Raw genomic sequence first — 27,223 nt, 5'->3', positions numbered from 1 at the left:
CGTAATATAGTTTAATAATTAGTGTTTGTTTTTATACGTGGTTGATTGAAGTGACGGTCTGTTTATTTGGGAAAGGCCGGGTTCTACCTTAGTTGTTGGTGGCTCGCCTGACTCGGGTGGGCCATGGCTAGGGGCGCGTTCCGTTAGCGGGGTTGCTACTGGCGGTTGCAGGTCGGGCTTTAGGGTGGCCTTCGGTCGGACGACGTCAACCTATATACAAACTGTGAGGTTTCAGTGCACATTATTTAAGCTTAATATGCATTGCTAAATTTATTCGCAATAAAGAATGCTGCAAATTAAAGAACATATGAGTTTATTATAATTATTCCCTCTCAAGATTTTTTAGTTCAATTAAATAGAATTTTAGTTTGTGTAGGAGTTGTTTGCAGCCAGCCTCAGTTCAGGCTGAATGCAGTTCCTCATGTTAGTATTTTCGAGCTGGATACTATTCTTGATCTTCCCAAGGAGCTCTTAAAATGAGGCCAATGATTTTAAAGTAGTTGTAAAACTTGTTGCCATCTCGTCGAAGTTCTTGATAAAGCGTGGCAAAAACGCCTGTTTCATCGCGCCTTTGATTAATAGGGTGTACCCAATATGTTTTGGTACATCGGCGTCTTTGTCGTCGAAGACGTCACCTACTGTAAAGAAGATACATGGCCACGACACGTGTACGATCCATTCCAATGCTTACTTGCGACTACGCAATGGCTAGCGCCCTAGCTAAAAAAGGCTCCCCGTGTGAAAGAGTGGAAGGTAGGAACGGAAAAAGCTCCCGCTCGCGAGTGCGAGCCGCACGGCTCTCCGTGTGAAAGAGCCCTTAAGTTATTCCCATTTCCCCCAATAATTTTAATTTAATGTTAGGCATTGGGAGCATGGCAAAATATATTACTTTCATTAAAAAAAACTTACGAGTTTTTATTTTCATACACATTTATTAAAAAATGAATATCCAAAGTAAGTTCTAAATTTAACCAAACATTCAACCTGGGACTAAATATTAATGTCTGCTTTCGGTAGCGAAATTGGTACGTGGGGGGGGGGAAATTGTTGTTGTCAAACACTTCCACTAATGGTATTCTTTTTAATTTTATGGTACGTTTTCACATATAAATATTTATTATTATTATTTTTAGTATTATAATTTGTCTTTTCGACCCTTTAAATCCCTCCTGTTTTTTTTAACCAAAATTTTCATGTTAAATCTGAATTGTTGGCTCTATTTAGTTACAGTGCTAGCTACACTTTTACCATAGACAAAAGGTGCTTTTACTGTGAGTCATTTGTTTTGATAGGTTATCGCATAATATAGAATTGTAAAGCAAATTGTCACTGAAATGTCTAATTTTGCGTAAATTTTTGCTACGAAGTTGTTTAAATTATCTGTATTTCGTATTTTGAAATAATACAGTTAGTTAAGTAAATGGGTGTATTGCAAAATAAATATAACAGAGTAATATTAAGTGGTAAGTGACTTTCTAATGTTTCACTTGATTACATTGAAGACTGCAAAAGATAAAGCGATAGGACTGGCAGAAATCCCAATTTCAGTGATAAATAAGTTTATGTAGGCGCTATTGTGTTTTAAAGTGTTAAAGGTTTTTATATAAGTAGTTAGGATAATTTATAGGCTGTTTTATTACACTGTGTTAGCAATATTTACATTTGCATTCTTTAAATGTATTTTATAAAAAATTTTTAGGTTCAGGAAATATGGACTAGCTCCAATGCTTTATCCAAACATTTTGGGCGGCATTCTAGACATTCCTGAAGATGTCGGAAGCAGTCTCTTCTGGCTTTCATCAACTAAGTGTAACAAGTAAGTTTTGTGTTAAATAATAATTCTGTGTAAATCTAATAACAAATCAAAATTTATTGTGTGATAGCATGTGAACAGCATGTAAAATTTTCATAAGTACAACACAAGTGAAGCTACATTTGAATACATCACACAGTTCCAAAGTAAGGTAATTTTCTAGATTGGCAGCTTTTAAATGGGGGGGAAATGGTACTTTTGAATTTATTTCAAATTGCTACTGGATTCTGAGTCAGTAGGCAAGGCCATGTAGTCAAAGATAATTGTGGAGTAAAATCATTAAAGATTATAAATATTTTGATTGAAAAATTATTAAAATCTTTGGAAAAAAAATTACATTTGAAAGTAATATTTTACATCAATATTTACTTGTTTTCATCTTGCTAAGTGACAAATTTTTCCAATCTTAAGCCCGTTTTCCATTTATGTGTTTTCTACAGTATCATGTGATATGATCAAGTGCTCTGGATTTTCAACGTACTAAATCAAAACAAGTATCATGTACATCAGAATCAATGTACAAAGGATAAAACAATTAAGATCAAATGACAGGATTTTTCGACGTATAAATTAAATTACAAGATCATGTAGGTACTTTAGAATCAGCGGTAAATATTTACTTGGGCGGTATTTCCGAAAAAAAATGTTAAAAAACCGAAAATACCTTTATTTTATGCTCTTCAACTTCCTCTTTTCATTAAAAGTGGCGGAGGTAAGAAATTCCAAATACTTTAGGAGATATCGAATTTTTAAATTTCATCATATTATGTAGTTGATCAGTATTTGTGAAAATAAATGTTAAAAATCCGAAAATATCTTTATTATATGCTCTTCAACTTCCTCTTTTCATTAAAAGCGGCGGAGATAAGAAATTCCAAATACTTTAGGAGATATCGAATTTTTTAATTTTGCAATACAAGACCTGTTGAACCATTCGAGCGGCGCCATTTTTGTTATTTTGCGGTGTGTTCGTGAATACGTGATTCGTGAATGCGTAATTAATAAAATGGTTGATTAGGTCAGGTCAGTTACATTATTAATACTTTCAAACTAAGCCGACATTAAAAATTATTTTGTGAATTAATTTTAATGGCTGTTTAGTTTTAAAATATTTATAATGTAACTGACCTGACCAAACAAACCCGGACAGAGGGTGAACAGTAAACTAAAATGGTCGATTAGGTCAGGTCAGTTACATTATAAATACTTTCAAACTAAGGTGATATTAAAAATAATGTGAATTAATTTTAATTATTCTTTAGTTTTAAATTATTTATAATGTAACTGACCTTACTTAACAAACCCGTAACAAAGGATGTACAGTAACAACTCACGTAATTTTTTTTGTTACTTATTACTTGCACAACAATATCAAAATAACAAATAAGACTTTAAAATTAGAAACGTTAAAAACTCACCTAAGTTGGAGGCGGTAATTAAACACCGTTTTAAACAATAATTGAACTAAATAATCACATATTAGTTCATTTGAATTCTGTCCTATCACGAACAATCACGTGACATCATTATCCAATAAAAAAATAGATACTCGTACGTAAACAAGAAACAATGGTGCACGCACGCCACAGGAATGCCCTGGTTTTGTGCTGAAATTTAAAAATTCGATATCTCCTAAAGTATTTGGAATTGCTAATCTCCGCCGCTTTTAATGAAAAGAGGAATTTGAAGAGCATATAATAAAGGTATTTTAGGATTTTTAACATTTTTTTTCGCAAATACCGCTCAACTACATATGAAGAAATTTAAAAATTCGATATCTCCTAAAGTATTTGGAATTTCTAATCTCCGCCGATTTTAATGAAAAGAGGAAGTTGAAGAGCATAAAGAAAGGTATTTTCGGATTTTTAACATTTTTTTCCGGAAATACCGCCCAAGTAAATATTTACCGAATCAGCATATACATAATCATGCTATCAGGATCAGATGTGCAGGAGGTTCTACATATAACAACAAAACTTCAACAAATCATGAACAAACCTATAACGAAGATGCGTACATCTTCGCTGTGAACAGAAAATTATGTAGATGTTTGCGATCATATTGAACCTTTTGACCAAAAATGAATACTGCGAGGTACCAAATGTAATGAGGAATTCGCCAACCATACTCGGGTACTTTCTGCCGTGCATCACGCCACACTCCCAGAAACACCAGCCACGCTTACATCGGACAATACAACGGTACAAAATTGACTTATCCTCATTGAGCAATCATAATTGTCTGCTTTCAGCTAATTAAAGCTTTTCACTTATGAATCCACACACCAAATGATTCAATAACAAAAATTTAAATTTCATGAATCTTGCCTCCATACTGAACTGTTACAATTTTATCCAAAGTTTGTCACTACATGGGTACAAATTCTTCTTAAAATTCAAATGAAACAACGCTGCAATAATAGAAAACAATTTAAAGTTTTAAATAAATTTAAATGGAAGTAACCTAATAAAATGTATGTGTATGTACGTCGTGTGTGGTTGGCACTCAAAATACACAATAAATAAAAACTTCTTTAAAGTGGCAACTCGTACACATCCATAAAATAATGCATTAATACCTAGTTTCCATTATTAATAAATGACCCTATTTGGCACAAATGCTACCTTAACAAAAAAAACACAGAGTTAATTAATATGGCGTAAATGATATACTTACGTGAATACATCACTTGAACCGAAAACCTTTTGCAGGTAATTAAAATCTCACAATATTGCAGTCCTGTCTGAACACTTCTACCATGATGGTTAGTAGAACGGAAATTGAAATATATGAAAAGTTCTTTTTTTATGCAGTAGCAGCTAATCTAGCTAATTACTTATCATTCAAACTGTTTTCACACACTAATATAATTATGTTGAAATTTTCCGTTTCACATGCTAAATTTTGTCAGCTTATAAAATATAAAGCAGTTGTTTACCTAAATCCAAAGCATTTAATTTCACCATTTTGGTTTTTAATGACTTGTAATGATCAACTGTAAAGCATTGCCTCACAAATAAATTCCACAGTCACATTAGTATCACTTGTTATATTTTAAAGGCACATAAAACCATTCATTAGATATTGTAGCTGCTAATGTACCTATTGTTGTCTGAATTATTGCAAACCGAAATTAGTTAACTTTTGACAACTTTCTGGGCGGTGTGCGCATGCTTTTTGCAAATTTAGCAGATGCTATATATTTATGTATATTTGACTTGCGTGCTTGCGTACATGTGAACTGTATGTGCATGCTGCTGCAAATTTAGCCCAGTCTTTGGTCCATTTATTACTTGAAACAGGTGCTGTTCAAGTGAACAGCAAAACTGTGTGTAAAAAATTTTGATTCACTCCAGATGTAAGGTTAATTCTGAAGAATAGCTTCACTTACATTAGGAAATTCTATTTTAAAAAAATTGATGCTTTTTTTTTCAACAGAGCACAATATTTTTTTTGCAGGAGAAAGTTTTCTGTGAAAAAGCAAAAATTCCAACAGTATTTTTATAACTATTATTGTTACTTGCCTGTTCTTCTAAGGGATAATTTTGAATTCTCAGTAGTGGCAGAGTCTAAGCCCATGGAAATTATGGTTTGAAAATTATTAAAACAGAAAATAGTGAAATGAAAATAATAAAAATAGGTATAATATGTAAAATACAGAATTTTCATTTGATATCCACTAATTTTAAATTTTGTAAACCACATAATTTTCCTCTGCTTTAAGAATCTTCACAGCAGCCAATTTTTCCAGAATCCATTGAGAATAAAAATCTCAATTTTACTAGAATTCATACTTTGTTTTGGATATTTTAGAGTATTTTAAATGTTGTTGACCTAACCTAACTAAACTATCAGTTTAGTTAGGGTCATCTGGGTGTGCATAATACTGCTTCTTAGAAAAAAATAAAGATTGAATTTTTACCATTTTAACTATTTTAAGAAAATACTTTCCATTTTATCTATCTAGGCCTACATGTAAAAGTGCAAACGCCTAGCCTCCTCGAAAAAAAACATCACTACAAAAACACTCTTCGAAAACAACCAATGGTGATTTTAAACACCTTAAAATTACATAATTAATGCTTTTAAAAAAAAAAATTTTTACAGAGCCACATAAACTTGTGCGGACATTAACATTTGTCGAAACATTTTTGTTTTGTACCCTTACACATATTAACCCGTAATATCCACATCATCTAGATGTATCAATTGGTGTAATACTTAATACATACAATGATTGTGAAGTTTATTTTAATATAGTTATAGCATAGTTTTTAATTTAAAAAATGTGCTAAATTAGTAATATGTTTAAAAAATAAATAACTTTTTTGTTTTGGCAGTTGAATGTGCTCACCTGAGAGGCGGCACTTTTCTAAAGCCAAACCCTTACGTGGAATTTTCTGTGGATGACAAAGCGCCCCGGAAAACAGAAGTGGTGAAAAACACCTACCAACCCAAGTGGAATGAGGAATTTACTATGTGAGTAATTTCTTCACTTCAAATCTAGTTTTTAGTAGCACATATTTATTTAAGGAATAATATGTTATAAATAATTTTTTTATATATATTGGTTTCCATGATTTACTGAAATCTCTTCAGGTGTGCAGGGATGGATAAGTACTCTAAAGCTGGACACTCAGTGATTTGTAACGTGCGTCCACTTCCCATCGGTCCATCAAACGCGTGACCTCAAGCCAATCAGAAGGCCCGAAAAAATTCCATCCGTTCGTCAAAGGCTTCCCTAGCTTTAACTTTCAGTGGATGAATGGATAAGTGCTTGATGGCCGTACGGATAATTGGGAATTGCTTGGCTCATTGATGATCGGACGGGTGACAGACGGACGGATGGATAGACATGATTCTTTTCCAGATTTGCGTCACTGATTGTTTTGATTTGCGTTTCTAATGACCTTGTTATCAACACGGTGTAAAGGCCCAACATTCATTTAACAAATGATAAAAATCTAAATCATCCTTTTCCTTTACTTATAAGCTATAGGATTTAATACCATACTGTTATAGGAATGTTACACGGGATAGATGCTGTATGTTTTCAGTGATGTAGCCATGGAGAATGGAAAGGGAGTGGGGATGACTAAAACAAAAAAATTGTATCTGCCAAGCATCACCAGATACACAATGGATCGGTGTGAGGTCTCATCCCCGCCCTCATCATGATATAATTAATATAAAGTAGGCCTACTATTAAAAAATCTCTTACAGTTACTTTGGGCATTGAAATACCCTGATAGAAAACTATTTTACTTTTAGTTGAGAAAATATACAGTAAAAATTTAATTACTTTAAAAATTACTGATAATTTTTTATCTCTACAGTTAAGTTTTAACTCATGGTGCTTTCATGACTATTGGGCTGCCCCGACCCTTCAAGATTTAATCATGTATTGGAGTATTACATGAAAAAATAAACAGTATCAAGACATAGTGACTTATCATTATCTTGTGGGAACTTCAAGTGTGTCATTGGCGACTCACTGCAGGCGAGATTAAAATGTTGCAGAGATAAGGGTTGATGTTCCTTTGACCCGCCAAATTTCGCATTTCTTTGACAGTAAACCACAGGTACTCAAATGGGATGTACGTGTTATTGTAGTGTTTGTGTCGGTTGTGGTCTCTGCAAGTGTGTGGTATTGACTGCCCGTGTATGTTGGCCAGTTGCGATAGTGTCCGCCTGTTGCGGTGCTTCCTTCAGGTGGCGTCTGCCTGCTCTTTCTTGGTGCCTGCCGAGGGCAAAGCCCACGTACTTGCTGTAACTTCGTTGTCTTTTGTATGTGTGTTCGTGCCCACTGTGGAAGTCCCTTGAATGTTGGTGAGCAAGTGACTAATAAAATAAATAAATAAATCTTTTCAAAATTAAATTCACTTTTATGGTATTAAAAATTAGTAATAACAGGAAGTTCGCATTCTGAGAAGTCAGGGAAAATCAGGGAAGTTGAAATTGGCTAGGGAAAGTAAGGAAATTTACTTGAAATTCTGGGAAAGTCATGCTCCCGTGTGCCATTACCCAGAACGTGAAAGCAATTTTTTTTTCCTCAAATGGGTAGAGCATAGTCATAGGTACACACTAAAATGATCTATGCAAGGTTCTGCTTGAACTACTTTGGGGATGATCAAGGCTGGATTATCTTTATTTCTTTCAGAAAATTGTAAAATAGATAATTTAATTTAAAAAAAACAAAATAGGGGTGATGTGTTTTTTGGTTAGAGAAAAAACAAAAAAATTATATTATATATTTGTGTGGACACCCTGATTAAATATTTATTTCTTAAGAGTATTTGCTTTAAATATTTGTAATTATAAAAAAAAGACGCTGTGGAAAATTATATTCCCAAATAATGGAGTAAGGTGGCACACTGGATTCGCATCCTAGGATATTGGGGTTCAAATTCCAGTCCAGTAATTAAAATTTCTGTGATATCCATTGTGACATTCATGATTCCAGCCCCCACGAAGCAAAGATAATGCTACCGAGTTGTTTTAATACACAGCTGGTCTAGAAATTGTTTTACGAGACTGTTCTGGCTCTGATATAAGTAGAGATCGGAAAATTTCGCGCTCTCAACGGCCTTCAGGATAGTCTACGTATGCCCCTGTACACTCGGGGAAAATAACGCAAGTTCATTGGCTGCCGGCTCGTAAGTCGTCTCGGCCGGTTTGTCTGTGATTCGATCCTTCTTTGGTCGAGGGTTTATAATTGGTCGAGATTCCGTCCAGATGAACAGCAAGCCAATGGCAAAATCATCTAAGAGGTACATGTATTTGAATTCTAGCCTACTGCCGAATGAATCCGTGAATTTTTTCCGGTCTCCAGATGTAAGTACTCCGAGAATATTCTCGCAGGGTTCGCATCCGAAGAAGGCAAGCTCGGTTTCCGATAATTTACGAACACATCCGGAAATTCATGAAGACGGCCAGTTTAAATGTAACCAGAGTTATTTTTTTTACATTCAAGAGGAGAATGTTTTAACGGTGTACAAGAGTCGGTGGGACTCCTGGGAGAGCGTGGCGGGCGGGTGTCGGCAGCCTGGTGACGCCCCAGTCGCAGCTGCACTTCCGGCTGCTGGACCACAGCTCGTTCCGCAAGGACGGCCAGCTGGGCGAGAAGCGGCTGGGGCTGCGCGAGGTGCTGGCGCACTACGGCGGGGAGTGCCGCGACCTGGAGTTGACTCTGGACCTGGTGGGCAAGCCCAAGCACGAGGCCGCTGCCCCCCCGGGCAAGGTGGGCGAGCTGGTGGTGCTGCTCAGCGGGCTGCGCCTGGGTACGTGCAGGTTACAATACATCTGTCATGTTGCCAGACATGTGAGAAGGAAATTGCCCCCAAGACCCCGACACGACAGTCCCGACACGACGAAAAAATTTCAACAGCCAATAAGAACCTGGTTCATCCCGACGAAACAGGTTCTTATTGGCTGTTGAAAATTTTTTCGTCGTGTCGGGGCATTGTGATTCCACCTTAAGGAGGTAAAATTGAAAACTAAGTGAAAAAAGCTGAAGTAAAAGTACAGGAACCCTGTCTTTCCTTGTCTTTTTTCTGCCTTGCAGGTGACAGAGTAATCAGATTACAGATGAGGCTTTTCTAAAGGACACTGCAAAATGTTGTAAAAGCCAAGACACCACGAACGGACATGTGTTACGCTATTGAGTGCTCCATGCTATTTCCCGTGCATTAATAAAGTCTACTGACAGAGTATTTAAGTAATTATATTGGTGATTGATGTACGGGTAGAAAGTCATTTGGCTGTTCATTTTGACAGCCGGTAAAATGTTATACACAATCAGCTGAAAAAAAAAAACACTTTAAGCAAACTCTCTCAAAAGTGCTCAGTTACTCCTGAAATCATTTTCGTCTGTTTGCAACAAAGTAGGAAATTTATCTTAATGTCACTAGTGTATAAAATGTTGTGATGAGCCATGGTCTGTATTGCAGGCCAGGCCAATAATGAGGGGAGGCCACCCACCAATCGCAGTGTCTTAAACGGCGGAGTGAGGGGGCGTGTGCGACCGGCCGGTAGCGAGAACACTGCCCCCTCTGTACCTCCCTCCCACCAGAATGGTATCCTCACATCTCCTTCGGCAGGCCCAACAGGTGAGTCGGTCTGTTACCACTTCTGATTGAGTCTCGAATGAATGTCGTTCCGTGCCTCTCGCTCCCTCTTCTGCGTGTACTTGTTCACGTACTTACTTGCTCTTGTTACTCTAGAGTAGCCACATTTATCCGAGTCTTGCTCTACGGCTTGATGAATTGCAACCGATTTACTGAGTCATTCGTGGTTTTACCAGAGTTTGACTTGCACTTAGACATAAATGGCTTAATCTCCGAGCCAAGCATGTGGATATGGCCGCTGGCAGGATCAACCAGGTAGTTGCATACAGCACGTTCACAACACGTACACACACCACAGGCAAACTGTGCTGATAGTGGTAGAGTGTTATCTAAATGTATGTTATATTGTCATAATCATTACAAGGAAACTACACTTTTTGGTATGATTATAAGTAATAACACCTATCCTTGTCCTAACTTAGTTTTGTTGTCTGAACGCAGCTTTTACTTATATTCACTTTTTCTTAGCTGCTGTTACAATTCCAAACTAAATTGTAAATACGTTATTGACAATACTGGTTCAAGAGTACTGCAGTTTAATAGTCTATTTCAGTCTCCAATATTGTACAGTAATCATTAAAAAAATGACTTTTAAATAGATTAATTACTAAATTTAATAAATTGGCCGTATCTCCAACAACTATTCATTGGCACTTCGATACATAGTTACGTAAATTGTGTATATTTATACCTTATATCTTATTCAATAGTATTTATTGTGTTAACATTGTATAGGTATTGTTTATTTTCATTATTTTAATATTTCACATTACATGAGTATTTTTTGTTTTCATATGTCTGGGTTATATTTTTTCTTTGGCTTAGTTGTATCTTTTTTGAATGTTGTATTTGTGTTTTGCCAATCTCTAAAGTTAGCTAGCTTAGCTGTTAATAGGCATGTTTCAAATAAAAATATATATTCTCTGTGTCAGAATATTTAATACTGTGAATGTTTGGCCTCAAATGTTGTGAAAAGTATTATTATGTAGGATGTACTTTTTATCAGCTACAATCTCTTGAGAGTTAAAATTGTAATGCTGGTAGTAAATGCTGTAGTTTATTATTATTTTTTGTTACATTCAAATTTTCATTTCACACCTAAAGTTTGTAATACGTGTAAAGTAATAAGCAGTAAACCTCAATGTTTTATCAACTCCTGATAAGTGCAGATAAACAAGATAGTAACTGTATTCCTGGAGTTTAAGTTTTCATGGCAACCACATTGGTAGAAAAACAGTCTCTTAACTGATAGAGTGGCAGACAATTGTCACTTTGTTCTAAACTTTCTCAGTTTTGACCTCATAAGTGGCATTGTTATTTACTGACTTTGATAACTAAAGTGACTATTTTCGTACTAATTATTATTTTTTGGTCTGTACATGTAAATTTTCAGTAACTAAATGTAATGCATGTTAGTTATGAGTAAAGGTAAGATTATATTGTGAATAGTAATTAAACCAAATAAACAGTGAAATTGTAGTCATACAATGCCAAACACTGAAATAGAAGTCAATACATGGCATAACACTGAAAGGCAAAGCAAAAACACAAAATGCAGTGACATACATTTCAGTTGTCTCATTTGTCTATTAAAATCTTCTTATATATATATATATATATATATATATATATATATATATATATATATATATATATATATATATATATATATATATATATATATATATATATATATATATATATATATAAAATGAATGTTTGTGTGGTTGTCTTCTGTACGCACACACATCGTTCATTCAATAGAGTTGAAACTTTGCACACTTGACCTTTGAAACAAGGCGAAGGTCACTGTCTATGTGAGATTTCGATAAAACAAAACCTTAAAGCATAATTTAATTATTCTTGGTGAAAACTCGCCATTCCATCACAACTTGACCACTTCTGGAAAGATGTGCTTCAATATACATAGTGGCTGAGATTATTTTATGGTACTCTTAAAGGAAGAGTATAATAGTAAATCATACATCCAAGCAATTTAAGATGAAGGTAAAAATTATGATTTAATATTTATAATTAATGCCTGATTCTTTAGAAATAAAGATAATGTTCACACAACTTGTCAAAATATCAAAATACTGCTCTAGAGCCAATGTCTAGACATTGCATTTAAAAAAAGTCTAGCTGTACTTATCATTTTCTAGTTTCTTATAAACTGAAGAAAATTAAAGATTATTAAAGATTTTTTTGTTTAACTTTCATCAATATATGTAGAATTCTTTTTTTATACTTTTTAAGTATCTTAACCTCTCATTTTGGTATCAGTTCATTAATGTCATTGTTGTTTAAATATGTTTGTATTATTACATACGTACTTAATTGTTAATGGAAGTAAAATGAATTTTGCTATTATTACTTACAAACTGTGGTTTTCAATAAAACCTTAAAACCTTGGCTTTAGGTATGTGTAGCTGTAAGTGTGTGCGAACGTGTTTAGAAAACCACAGTAATTGATAGATGTTTAAACTTGGAGTTTTTAAAGACATTATGCATGTATCTTGGGCTAGCCAGTCAACCTTTCGAGATATATGTTTTTATTTAAAGCCAAGTAATGGAATGAATTGGGCAGGAACTAATTTGTGGCATGCCATCTGAAACTCAACATTTGAGTTTTAATTTTAATTGCATATCATGGGAAATTGGGGGGGAAAAAAAGTTTTCATAGAATTTAATATTGTTGTTTCGTTTAATTTATTATTTAGATTTTAATGTTCCAGCAATGAGGTAAGTATTAACGGATCCTTAAAGATTAAAGTAACACAGCTCAGTAAAATCGTAAAATGAATCCATCTTGGGTATGGTTGGAAACAGTACCAGTGATGATTTTGAGAAACGACGGAAAAAAAAAAAATCAGGCTGGCTGGACCCGAAATTTGGATCCAGACCCCTCTGTGATTCTGGTCCGAAGTTTCTGGATTGGGATCACTCGGCTGAGTGTTTTGATCGGGTGTGCCCCGAAGCGTGGCGGCAGCAGGGTGTCCACAAGGAAAAAAATATTTCGTACCAACTTAGGCGAGAAAAAAGTACTAGATTATAATATTGTTATGGTTTTAACAATTTAGGAAGTTATAATGAAATTGCAATGCTCTATAACAAATATCACACACCAAACACACACATACATTCCATAGTTTTTAAAAAATAATCATGCTTAATAATGAAACATATTGGAGTCACTGTAATATGTTTATATTAAAGAAAAATGTACTAGATCTGAGTGTAAATGTACTTGACCACTAAAAAAGTTACAAAAGTGTTAGATCTAGTAGGAAAGTACTAACTGTGGACACCCTGGGCGGCAGTCTGTTGCACGGTGACCGTCTTGTCCTCAGCCTCAGTGAACGGCTCGGCAGGGGTGGTGCTGGGCCCGCCCCCGGGGCTGCCCCCCGCAGCCAACGGCGTGGCGGGCCAGGCGGCCGGCCCCCAGGCGGACCCCGCGCAGAGGGGGGCGCAGCCGGCTGCACCTGAGGAGCCCTTGCCACCGGGGTCAGTGGCGCCTGTTCCCCGTGGCGTGGTCGATGGCCACGATGGTCACGGAAAAGAGTTCAGGAATAAACAGTAACAGTGTTGGAAGTTACTAAGTTCGAATTTCCGGTAACCTTTTTGCCTTGCATTTTTTTTTTGACGCCTCACTTCAGTAAAAAAAAATGCACTTGGTATAAATATTTGGAGACTCTCCGTTTAAATCAGATGGAAATTATCTCTGAATTTTTTTTTTTATTTTTTATTTTTTTTTTTAGCTTTTCCTCAAAAATTGACATGTGTCTGTGAATAAATAAAAAAAATAACTACAACAAAATAAAATACATTAGAAGGAGGAAGAGTTTTTTTGCCGAAGAATTGACAAGATTTTATTAATGTTCCAAGATAATTGTTTTGAGTTCATCATCGAATGAAGATGAGTGTCCATAAAAATGAACTCGCCCGTGAATTTAGGATGAGCCCAAGATTATAAGAATCGTAGACCTATATTTTGTATTGTGTTTAGTTTTGCATTTTAATTATAAAAATGGCTCTGTTAATATAAGAAGTTGTGAGAAATCTTTTAATGGTTCTGAAAAAGTCCTGAATTGTGTTCGCTATGTATTTGTAGACACCCTGATTATTCTCTTTCTGAAACTGCTCTTAGCTGAAACATGTAAGCTTCTGATTCTTAGAATTGTTAAAAAAAAAAAAATTTCTAAGTTCTTACGCAACTTGTTTCCACAAAGTTATGGTCATACCAGTGTGCATTTTAAGAAATATTATTGTATTTAATTTAAAAGTTTTTTGTTTTGTTTTGTTTTGTTTCTATTTCAAGGTATTTTATTTTTGTTTATTTTATTTAAATATATTTTAAGGATTTAAATACCAGATTTTATGTAGATGATATGATTATTTAGGAACCTTTAAAGTATTTTATAAGCCTAAAATAACTTTATTTAAATGTATGAAATCTCCTGTTGATTAAATGTTTAGAGAATTTTAAACACAACTTTCAGTTTTAAGCTAAGGTAGTATATAATTCATGATAATTTACAATTTATATATCGTACTGCTGACAAGCTTGAATCCTTCGGTAAACACACACAATATACAATACATAAAAGTGTGAAGGTTGTATTTGCTTGCACTGAGGGATTAATGCCATGTGGACTGTATATAGAAACTACACATTTCAGGGATATTTGGGAAGGATTATCAATCATGACCTGCATTTAAAAAATAAAATAAAAAAAGTGGAAAACCAAAACGAGGATGGATGGCTAGATCGAGTATTGAACCGGGGTTTCTCAGGATTGCAAGTTCAGCATCTTACCAATGCACCTTTACACTGCATTTATTGGAAATTGTATAAATAATGGGATTTTGGGGGGAAAGTGTTTTTTTATTTCCTCTTCCTCCTCCTCTTCCTCCTCCTCTTCCTCCTCCTCCTTCTCCTATTTCTCCTTCTCCTCTTCCTCCTCCTTCTCCTCCTTCTCCTCCTCCTTCTTTTTCTTTTTCTTCCTCTTCCTCCAATGTACATGGTCTATCATTAATGTTGTTATTTTAAGGATACTTAGCATGCATCAAAGGTAGCTGTGTAATATAATATTAAGTCTAGCCTTTTTTAGTTGAAACTATGCATTGACTTGAATTTGATTAGGTCCCCCACTCTGCCAGCATGAAATTGTCATCTTGCTGTTTAGTAACCGTGCTAAACGATGTCTCTCGTATAACTTGTGTGGCCCGGTGCCAGTCGGCCTGGCGGAGAGAGAGAGAGAGAGAGCAGTGTGTCTGGTCGCGCGGCAGGTGGGAAATGCGGTTCGACGTGTACGGCCGGAGGTACTACGTGGACCACAACACCAGGAGCACGTCGTGGGAGCGGCCGCAGCCGCTGCCCTCGGGCTGGGAGATCAGGCGCGACCCGCGGGGCAGGATCTACTACGTGGACCACACGACCCGCACCACCACGTGGCAGCGGCCCAACACGGAGCGGCTGCAGCACTTCCAGCACTGGCAGGGCGAGCGGGCCCACGTGGTGCAGCAGGGCAACCAGAGGTTCCTGTACCCGCAGGTAACCAACACTTGCCCACCTTTACAATTTTTTTTCGTAAGATGCGCGAAAATCACGTCCGTTTCACAGATTGTACAAGGATATCTGCAATGTTAATGTATGTTAAAACAAAGTTTTTTCTTCTTTGTGATACTAAGCTAAAATTGTTTCCATAATGGTAAATAATGAGAATGATTGTTGGTCTGCAATGTTAATGCATGTTAAAACGATTACATAATTTCGATACTCGAAAAAATGTGATATCATGAAAGTTTATTAATTTTTAAATGGCCGCGAGCAGTTTACGCATGTTATATAATTTTTTTATGTATTTTACTAATTGAGGGTTTCAAAAGTTGGCAAGTCTGGTGGTAACCCATGCAACTTCTTGTAAGTGATCACAGTGTGTAGTGGTTGACGCCTTTGATGCTACAAACAAGTCAATTGAAAGGATTGGCAACACCGGAATAAATTAACTTGTGCTTTTATCATGTTTATCGGGTTTGTTAAGTATCTGTTGAAAACGATTACAAAAAATTGTGAATACCAGCCGATACCAGTACCAGGGTTGCTATGGTCAGGTAAAATCAGGAAAATGCTAAGGAATTCAGTGTATCCTGGAAAAAACCAGGAAAATTAAAAAATATTTCTGGAATTTACTGTACATACTATGAACCAACACACTTTCTCCCACGCTGTTGAGGTATAAACTTTTGGAGTTGTTTAAGGAAACATGTTTTTTCCCCCTGTAATTTTTTAGTTCTGTTATGTCGCAAACACGACAGACATGATGGCATTTAACAAACCACAGTAGACCTTTACACCTTTCCTGTCACTTCGACTGATTGATAGCCATTGATCTTGGAATGGCATGATGCTGTGATGTACATTGTGACTGATACTTTGATGATTTCAACTAATCTGTGTGGGCCATAGAAGGAAAAATTTGTACATAGCGCACTGTACAGTCTATGATTGGCAAATTCCCTGATCTGCCCAGCTCTAATTTACTAGAATACCCCTTAATAAACATGTAGTAATGACAATAAAATCAAATAACAAGCATAGTGGGACTACAGAAGCAAACGATCCTTGGGAGGATGGGGGGATCTGTTTAACCCCGCCGGGGATGTGACTTGAAGCCCGTATGGGCAGTTGCCGAGTGTGGTACCGTGTGTACCGATGCTGACTGTCGTGCGTGACAGCACTCGGCGACGGCGACCCCCGCCCCGGAGCAGGAAGAGGACGCCCTGGGACCCCTCCCGGCCGGCTGGGAGAAGAGGGTGCAGCCAGACGGCAGGGTGTACTTCGTCAATCACAAGAACAGAACCACCCAGTGGGAGGATCCCCGGACGCAAGGGTGAGTGCTCTTCTCACCCCTGGCATCACAGTACTTGCCTATCAACATTCGAATCTTCTAACAAGAAATTACTTTATGTCTTTGAAAGTGTATTTTCGTGTGCCTCTTGCCTCTTCTCTGCGCTCTCCATTCTTATATCCAATCCCTCACGCTTTTAGAGTTGCATTCAAACTGAGTGTTTGTGTGATCCAGAATATGTTTAATCTAATTAGTTTTTAAACGTAAAATTACAGGAGCATAATTAAAAAAAAAAAAAAAATTCTTGGTCATAGTTCATTAGTGAAATTGCAATCTTGTTTCACCTCAGAAAATCACTTATGTCACTAGTGCAAGAAATCAGTTAATTTATAGTGAAATCATTTCATGTATTCGATGTAACGATGTAAGAATCTGTTTGTGTTTCCAGTCAAGAACTAGGAGCCGACGAGACGCCACTGCCTCCTGGTTGGGAGATACGCCTTACAGAGGATGGTGTTCGGTACTTTGTCGACCACAACACTCGTAGCACGACATTCCAAGACCCCAGGCCAGGTGCACCAAAGGGGTGAGAATATTGCAAATGCAATCAGAAATTTTATGACATGCTTAGTAACTTGTGCTTGTATAAATACAGAAGTTAATAGAGAATGTATTTTGCTGAAATATGAGCAAGAATGTTTCTTTCTGAATGTAAAATTTTAATGTTTAACAAACACTGAAATATTATTTTACGCATAGGTGTGCAGATAAACCAGGAAGGAGAAGAGATAGTGTTGCGTTGCCAATTTAAGATTAGAGATTATATCTTAACTATGCAATATTAGTACTTAATGATTTGGTCAGGTGAGGACATGTAACTTAAACTTAAGATCTTAAACGTTGTGGTGGAAATGTAATGTTTCAGTCCCAAAGGCGTGTACGGCGTTCCCCGGGCATACGAGCGCTCGTTCCGCTGGAAGCTGAGTCAGTTCCGCTACCTCTGCCAGAGCAACGCCCTGCCCAGCCACATCAAGATAACGGTGACGAGGCAGACCTTGTTCGAGGACTCGTACCACCAGATCATGAGGCTGCCTGCCTACGAGCTCCGCAGGAGGCTGTACATAATATTCCGTGGGGAGGAGGGCCTCGACTACGGCGGCGTGTCGAGGTTGGTGTTCGGGCTCTGGGGCCTGTGGGGTGGGGCCAGTTGCAAACACGCCTTGGTGTTGAAGTTGTCTGTCCCATGGGTTCATTATTTTTTTTGTTTGTTTGTTTGAGTTGGAATCCAAATTACCTTTCAAGCCCTTTGCAAGAAAACAAGTTTTTAAAAGTGTGTATGTAAATTCTTGCTAAGAAGTCAATGTTTAAAAAAATTTAAGACTTATTAACAGGGTAAATTTTTAAAAGGGTAAATGGATTAAATGGATTAATTGCTACATTTTCTAAATATACTATGTAGGATATTTTATAGAGGACTTAACCTCAACAGTGAATGTTGGTAAATTACAAACTCAAATATTCGTTATTAATCGAAAGTTGGTTGTTTGAAAGTGTTAGTATTTGAAATTGAATCAAATACTAATAATAAAATATTTTCGTATTCAAAAATTTTAATATTTGCACAGGCTTGCTAAATACCAAAGATATGACTATATAAGATGTTTACCTTTGTGTTGTACGCACAACACAAAAATCAAAGTATCGTGTGTAGTAGGAAAAACTATATTTTCTACATTTGAGAGATCAAAATACTTTTTTTTTTTTATTGAAATTTGTTTTCTGTGTTACAAATGTATGATGTACCGAATTATGTTTTGAAATGGAGTCTTATCAACTCATATTAACAGCTTTATATTACGCCGAACTTCATGTTTCCACAAGAATGTTAAGATTTTGTGAAAAACTTTACAAATCTTTGAATTTCATTGTTTTTCGCCAATGTCATGGTTCAACATTTTCGGGGTCCCTACTAATATGCCACCACTTGTAAGTTCATCTGTTTGTGCCAAGTTCTCAAAAAACTTAAAGTGACTGCATGTGTGTTGTTCGCAGGGAGTGGTTTTTCTTGCTGTCGCACGAAGTGCTCAACCCAATGTACTGCCTTTTTGAGTACGCTAACAAGAATAACTATAGTCTTCAAATAAACCCTGCGTCCTATGTCAATCCAGACCACCTTTTGTACTTCAAGTTTATTGGCAGGTTCATAGCCATGGTGAGTTCACACTGCAAATTTTTTTTTTTTGCAAGTAAACAATAAAATTTCTTTAAGGCTGTTTTCTTATCCGTAAGCCAGAACGTTACACTTTTACTTAAAATGAGGAAAAGGTGTCAATGAAGGTGAAACTATATTGATTTGGACGTAGTACAAATTTTGTGGAGTGGAAGCAAATTAAAATAAGTTTGAAATGCTATTTTTTAATTTTATTAAGCCTTGACTCACATAATATCCTCGTAAAATGCCACCCAAAATTTTTTTGAAAGGGCTTTATCCCTTCCTTAATAAGGCAAGGCACTCAAGACTTTCATTTTCTAAAAAGTGTCTGAGGGTGGTTATTCAGCCATTCAACACCTTTGTATCACAAGTCTGTTGCATGCTGATCCATCCACAAATTATAATAAATTATCACTATTGGTAAGTCATGAAGGGAGAGAGAGGTAGGGAAAGGGATTTCTGTGTGTTGCTTGTGTAGGAGGTGTGTTTTGTCAATTGACATTTAAGTTTAAACATGTGTGACAACTTTTTTGGGTTTTGTGTCACACATTTATTAATTTGAAATGTTTTTTTAACACAGGCACTCTATCACGGTCGCTTCATCTACTCTGGCTTCACCATGCCCTTCTACAAGTGCATGTTGAACAAGAAGCTAACCATGAAGGATATAGAGTCGATAGACCCCGAGTTCTACAACTCCCTGGTGTGGATCAAGGACAACAACATAGAGGACTGTGGCCTGGAGCTGTACTTCAGTGTGGACTTTGAGATCCTGGGGCAGGTGATCCACCACGAGCTGAAGGAAGGGGGCGACAAGGTGCGAGTCACCGAGGAGAACAAGGAAGAGTACATGAGGCAAGTAGAAGGATCCCGGTTCTGCTTGTGTATTGTAGCCAAGCCTGTCGTTCGAGGGACTAAAGGAGTAATTATTATTCCTTCATATTGTAAATAAAATTGTGCTCTTCATGATTTTCTGATAAAATATCTTTTATTTTTGTTACAATCTCCAGTGTCATTTGACAAATACTATTTAGGAACTTGTTCTTATACTGTAAAATGGCTTTTTTTATGACTCTTTAAATGTTGACAGCACATATTATGTGTGTGTGCCTGTATGATACCCCATCGTTTGCATACTATAATAACTTTATTTTTTTGTTAACTTGATACTAAAATGTTGAATGTTGTGTGCTGCTTTGAAAGAAAAAAAAAGTTTCACGCCAATTTTGGTTTTTTGAAGTTTATTAATTGGTGCAAAAAAAATTTAGATTGTTGGCTTTTCAATAGAAGGCTTTTTGAAAAGGCTCAGGAAATTAGGTTCAGTTATTAAGGTGCAATACAATTTGCGAGTCTCGTGTTGGACTGTAACGTTGATGCCGAAGGTTGATGACGGAGTGGAGGATGACGCGCGGCATCGAGGAGCAGACCAAGAACTTCCTGGACGGCTTCAATGAGGTGGTGCCGCTGGAGTGGCTCAAGTACTTCGACGAGCGGGAGCTGGAGCTGATGCTGTGCGGCATGCAGGAGATAGAGGTGGAGGACTGGCAGCGGAACACCATTTACCGTCACTACACCCGCAGCAGCAAGCAGGTCGTCTGGTTCTGGCAGGTCGGTTCCGATACCTGCTGTTCACAGAACATGAATTGAAACATGATAGATTAGCCGCGTGACGCCCAGCGACGCGGAGAAACGGTAAACGGTAAAAGACTTGACGAAACTATTTACAGACGGCACTGCTGAACACGATGGCCGCCACAGTGGCGCACTCACGATCGATGGCGCCAAATTCAAATATCCAAACCACCACACACCACACATTCTAGCACTATGCCCAAACACCTGCATATGGTTCGCATATTTTACGCAGAGTTCCAATTTTTTCAAAAAAATTTTTGCAAACCTTACATGAGTTTTTTACTTGATAAAAAAAAAATATTAATATTGCACCATGTGGTTCAATATGAATATGTATATTGGTTTTTGATATATAACTCCACGAGTAAGTATAATTTGTTTAATTCAAATAGCTTTGCTATGAATGTTAAGCACATTGGAAAAAACTGTGCCGTTATGCTACATCTTCCCCCCCCCCCTTTCCCCCCTCGGACAAGGCACCAGCAGTAATGAGATGAGGCTGGCTTATGGTCGGAGGACGTTCAGACACTGCTCAGTACAGCTGAACTTTCGTCTGCAAGAAAAGAAGCAGATTTAATCTCAAAAGAGTACACTTATTTTTTCTTTCTAAAATTTCAGAATATATGATTATGACTATCAGTATTTGGGGAAATAATTTTTTACATATAAAAAATAAATACGTTGATCACTGACTGACTGTAACACTGTATGAATTCTGTTTCCATGCGCTTTACAGTGTAACATTTTCATTGCTCTTTGCTAACCTGTTCCTCCTAGCATTGCTGCCGAGTCCGTGGTGCAAAAATAATAAGCATGACGAGGCAGTTTCAGCATTTTTCAGTGATAAAGTAGCGAGACGTGGCTTAGTTTGCCACATTTTGGCCACATACATCTGTTTAATATAATTAAAATTGTTAGTCTCCACTTTCAAATGTGAATTACCAGTCACTGTTGTGTCAATTTTACAGCCTGATGATAGGTTTAAATTGATCGCGAATGGATGTTAAGGCACATTTGAATTGCACTGCCAATATGTTTGCCATCCTGGTGTATATTGAATTGAATCCACAGCAAGTAAGATTATTGAATGACCAGAGACAATTAACATGTAATGTAGTTTTTCAAGAGGTTCTTCATTAAAAACTTTTTTTTGTCAAATATTTTTTTATTATTATCTACTGTTTTTTTATCTTAATTTTTCACATACATACAAAGTGGCTTATTAAATTTTGAATAATTATGATGAATATATTTGATTATACTAAGTATAATTGAGTATTGAAATAATTATATTTGGCAGGATAATGGTTTAATTGGACAGATTACTCTCACCTCCAGTCGAGGTGATTCAGGTTTGATTACTGGCGGGGCCAAGCCCAAATTATTTACAAGTGGGACATGTGGCAGCCGTTGCAGTGGCACTCCATTTCCTTCACTCATTCACTCATGAATGCCTCACTCTTGTCTCATCACTCGTAATCATCTATAAAGATCTTGGTGGTTGTAAGATCACAATTTTTTTATTTTAATTTTAAATCCTTGGATTGATCTCTAGTTTATATCATCTTAATAAATGCGTACTACAGTTAATTAAGAGTGTGTGTGTTTGTTTGCCAAATTGCACTGTGGCAGAGTACAGTGGCGAGCTTGTATATTGGGCGTCTCTAGGGTATCTTGCGTATCTGGCATGAATGGCCACTATTTTAGAACAAGTGCTGTCACCACACACACACGTGCACCGTACATTGGTGAGTGTTAGGGAATCCGTTGTGACATCACAGAACACAAAGTTCTCTATTTGCTTATGCATACAAGTTTACTAGAGGTGAAGGATACCTCTTGGATGTTCAATGCTATGTCAAATGTCAAAATGTGTAGGGAATGTTATAAGAATACAAATTGTTGAGAGAAATGCAGTCTTGTGTCATGCATGAGAAAATAAAGTTTTTTTTTATAGTGAAACTTCTTTGCTGAGGGGGGCTAAAATTTTCGAGCATTACGAAAATTCTGATCACATGAGGGGAATAGTCAGATGCGTGGTGGGGGAACCGGTAGAGGAGGAGAGTGCGTCAGTGGCGACGCCACTCCAACGCATGAACTAGCGGTTGAAAGGGAAGACCGCAAAAGGGGGGGGGGGGGGGATATGTACGTAGCGTAGCATGCTATGTATGCTATATGCTAGATGTAACGGCCGGATGAAAACACATCAGGGGAGAGGTAGAAATGACCCAGCAGTGATGCTGCTAGTGTTTGTCTGTTCATCAGTGTTTTTTTTTTATTATTAGTATTTGAAATCACACCCGTATCCTTGTTATTAAATCTTGTTCAATAAAAAAAATACTCATAATTTATCTCTATCTATACAGAATAAGCCAGAAGTTTCACTTCTTTCGCGTGTGGACTCCATGCGCACATTTTTTTTTCTTGTATTTTTTTCAAGCTGTGGTTAATTTATTTTCTAGTTTGTCAAGTCTGCTGACAGCGAGAAGCGGGCAAGACTTCTGCAGTTTGTCACCGGGACGTGCAGAGTGCCTGTTGGTGGCTTTGCAGAGCTCATGGGTGAGTTCTTCACATTTGTAGTTACAGTATGAATCAAAGCTGGTGCAGTATTCTAGTTAGGAACATATTTTCTGAAAAGCCTGGCGAGAAGTTACTTTTTACTGCAAAACTTCACGTGCCCATGTGCCAATATTTTTGTTTACAAATTAACTTTAAAGAAAACCATGCACTTCACCCTACATCAATTTATCCAAGTGATTGAAAACACACAATTTTGAGCAGTTTAAACTCAAACTATTAATGTTGGTCAAACCATTTACTCAAGAATTTATCCAGCATTTCGAACACCACGACTAATATCTTTAAGTTATTTCACTACTGTTGCAAAATGCTGAAGAGGAACACAGTATGTGCAAAATTGAAATCATGGGACTATTTTACATTTTAAACATTAAATAAAACTTTTTTTTCTTCTGGTTTTGGGGGAAATTGTCTAGATGATATTGAACACACAAACAAAAAACAGGGAAACTGTTATGCTATGAACAAAAAGTTAACACAGTAGTAAAAATGTTTTGTACGAATTGATATTCACTACCAAATTTTCACCATGTTAACACAGAAATAGCTTAAATGCTGCATTATCTATAGTACCGCAGATGTTTTGACTTTAAAACAAATAAGCACATGAAAACTTTAGAAAATTAGCCAGATTTTAGCAGAAATTCACTGTAAATGTATGTGTAATATTGCTGAACTAGGTAGGTAGTTGTCATAAGTAACTAAAATGGGTGTATAACTAGGGTTAAAAATGTATGTATGAGCTTATTTCATTGAAAATTTGAAAAGGAGGCTGATTTTTTTAAATTTTGCAGTTATAATCAAATTTTAATTTTCTTTATCACTATTGAATATAATAGAATCTGCAAACTAAAATTTCTTTATTTTCAGTTAAATTAGCTGCATAAAAACATTTTTTATTTCAAAAATTTTAATATTTTGACAAACTTTTACATATTATTATTATAACTAGCTCAACGTAACCAACCCAGTCATATTTCTCAGAAGCTACTACACTGTAAATTTACCTTTTTTTTTTACCTTAGTATTTGTTACATGGTGTGAAAATATTTTTAGTGGGATTTCAATTCTCACAGTATCATTCTTACTATTCAAAATTGATATTTGTATTCGAGAAAAATTTATTAATTTTATTCGTTTCAAACTAAAAAAATTAACATTCGCACAGGTGTACTACTTAAATGAAGTGTGTGAAAATTTTTATTTTTATTTATTTCAATGAGGCTTTAAAAACAAAAGTGATACATGTAGTTGCTAGGCTCCTCATGGAGCCAGCTTAATTACGTGTGTGCTGTTTGATCTTCAGGAAGCAACGGTCCTCAGAGGTTCTGCATCGAGAAGGTCGGCAAAGACACGTGGTTGCCTCGATCCCACACCTGCTTCAACCGCTTGGATCTGCCCCCGTACAAGAGCTACGACCAGATGGTTGAGAAACTGAACTACGCCATCGAGGAAACGGAAGGCTTCGGCCAGGAATGAGAGAAAAACAAGTCCTATTTTTACCATATTGTAAATTAAAATTCATAGAATGCACTTCCATGACTGCAACATACGTTTACTGTAGTCCATTCTAGATGAGGTTCACTTGATTTCTAAAGTCACATTCATATTCTCCCTTCAGTTATGCAGCAAACAGGTTTTCATAGCTGTGTAAGCAACTGTTGGAAAATGAGTTACACCCACTAGTACACTAGTTTTTTTATTATTATTAAATAGTTGGCCCACATATGTGTAACCATGCAGAATGTGTTTACATTTTGTCATGATACCCATCCAAATTATACAAATTTTGCACCACTATGAAAGTTCCATCAACAATGCTACCAGTTAAAAATCACAAAAAACTTTTATGCAGTTTATTATTTTTTTTTGTGTGCTTTACTTAAATTTATTCTTGGCCTCACTTAAGATTAATCATTATATGCATTTCTTTTCATACCTATAATTTTTTTAAATTTAGAAGTATGTGCAGTGATTAACCCCCCCCCCCCCCCCCCCCCGCAAAAAAAAGTGAGTTGAAAAATGCTGCAGTTAGTTTTAGTTTTCAGCCAACCCAATTTTTCTGCTGCTACGTTTATCCACAGTTATATAAAATTATCTGATTTAAAGTTCCCTAGATATAACTTGAAACAAACTCTGGAATGGTCTATATGTAAGTACAGACACATTTTTTTATTATTTGCTAAGCTTTTTTTGATCCAGTCACTCTAAATTACTATTTTTATATATAAAAATTTAAAACTTAAATAGTTTTTATGCATGCTATAAATTTGAAGTCCTCTGTGCAATAGTGGGAAGTGAAAATACAGTATCATTTTTGTGCTATTAAGCTACTCCCTTAACAGCACAAACAGTAAGATTATGATCGAAAGGTCCTTATTCTTTATATCATTGTAAATTAAAAGTTAATATTTTTAATTATTTTATAAAGGCTATATATATCTCTTAGCCAAAATGCTAGTATATTTGTGTAAATTACATAGTGAATTTTAAAATTATTTGTCAATACTTTAAAAGCTGTTTGTATATTCATGAAGAAACTTGATAAAAGCCTAAATTCTAAAGTTTACAAAGTTGTAATTTGTATTTCATAGATCATGTGCAGAATTGTCAAAACTTACTACAGCAAACTCATTTTGAATACATACTTTCTTCTTAGGTTTCCCTGATTGATATTTTTTAGAATCCCACTTCATTATCCTGTTTGTACATTGTATGTTATATAGTTAATAAGTAGACATTATTTGTATCCTTTCATTTTGTGTAGAAAATATTAAAATGGGTTTGCAAATAAGTACTGTCCATGTCCAAGATGAACCTTATATGTTTGTATATAAATATTTTAGAGTTTAATAGACTGTAAATAGTTGTGTACATATAAATGAAAGGTGGAATGAATGAAATATATTTGTGAGTTTGGTACTGATTTTTAACATTGTAACAAGTGCTGATGTGGTGGTTGAATTGCCATGATAAGAGATGTTAGTTTGTATGTTTACATTAAAATTCATAAAATTGTGTAGACTTGCATAAATACTGTAAATATGCTGGGTAAACTTAGTTACAAAATGGGCCTGTTTTACTCTATTTACGCTTACATCCTGCAGGTTTATGTTGGTAAAACTGGAATGGCGGAAAAGCACCCTGTCCAACCGTGTTTGCAGTAGGTCTGTTAAGTTTACTTTTGTACTGACCAAAGAGTTAAGGACTAATGTGTAAATCTGAAAGAATTGGTAATATCATTGACACAAATTCTTATTTTATGTGCTTGTGTATTGTGTATTAAATTTATGTGCCAAGAAGAAATAATATTCTGTTTGTCATGGTCCTGTTCCGACTTATTTCACTAGATAATTGATTGCATTGCTTCTATCACATTCCGCAAAAACAGCTAGTTTTTATTTGCTCTGCATAATTGACAAAATCCAACCAGTGAAAATATGAACTCCATAAAAATTTCAACTTACTTTCACAATAGCTTTTCATACATTGTTCAAAATATAGTTTAATAAAGATGCAGTCTACAGTGATGGAATCTTTTGCAATACGTAGAGTAGTATTTTTACTGGATGAAATTTGGTTGGTAATATGTACTAATTTCTATATTTCACTTAATAACTTTACCCTGAATTGTATTTTTTGTTTATTACAACAGCTATAAAAAAATATAATTTTTCACATAAATTGAAACTTTTGCAGCTCAACCACAAAATTTGGGAAGTCTCAATTATTCTTTCAGTCTCTAGCTTGCTATTAAATGAGTAGGAAACCTTAAATAAAACCTGAAGTCTGCAAGCATGCTGTGCTTAAGTTAGGAAGACAGAACCCTGTGGTTTCACAGCATAGTGGATTTGGAAGAGGTAAGGTTTGATGTTGTGATAATGCCAACCTTTTGACTGACTACAACTACTGTGAAAATTTTTATTTCTTAAAAATTCTTTGTATTACAAAAGAGAATCATTTATTAATTGAATTATTTTTCCAAGTGTCTGTCCTATAATTTGTA

General features: G+C 35.9%; 1 protein-coding gene across 1 annotated transcript; it reads left to right on the top strand.

The window, feature by feature from the left end:
• The first annotated feature begins 1,267 nt into the window (after positions 1–1,267).
• Positions 1,268–26,544, top strand: LOC134534977 (E3 ubiquitin-protein ligase Su(dx)). Its single transcript, XM_063373762.1, has 15 exons — positions 1,268–1,463; positions 1,700–1,816; positions 6,154–6,292; positions 8,858–9,093; positions 9,763–9,921; positions 13,290–13,443; positions 15,229–15,493; positions 16,678–16,832; positions 17,239–17,376; positions 17,716–17,958; positions 18,843–19,002; positions 19,583–19,857; positions 20,385–20,610; positions 23,100–23,196; positions 24,524–26,544. Exons 2-15 carry the CDS (start codon positions 1,771–1,773, stop codon positions 24,694–24,696), a joined length of 2,466 nt encoding a protein of 821 aa, XP_063229832.1. The 5' UTR covers positions 1,268–1,463; positions 1,700–1,770; the 3' UTR covers positions 24,697–26,544.
• Positions 26,545–27,223: the final 679 nt, after the last annotated feature.

Source organism: Bacillus rossius, chromosome 8 (assembly GCF_032445375.1).
Source record: "Bacillus rossius redtenbacheri isolate Brsri chromosome 8, Brsri_v3, whole genome shotgun sequence".
NCBI classification, from domain to species: Eukaryota; Metazoa; Arthropoda; class Insecta; order Phasmatodea; family Bacillidae; genus Bacillus; species Bacillus rossius.
This window is presented reverse-complemented; position numbering and strand designations above follow the sequence as displayed.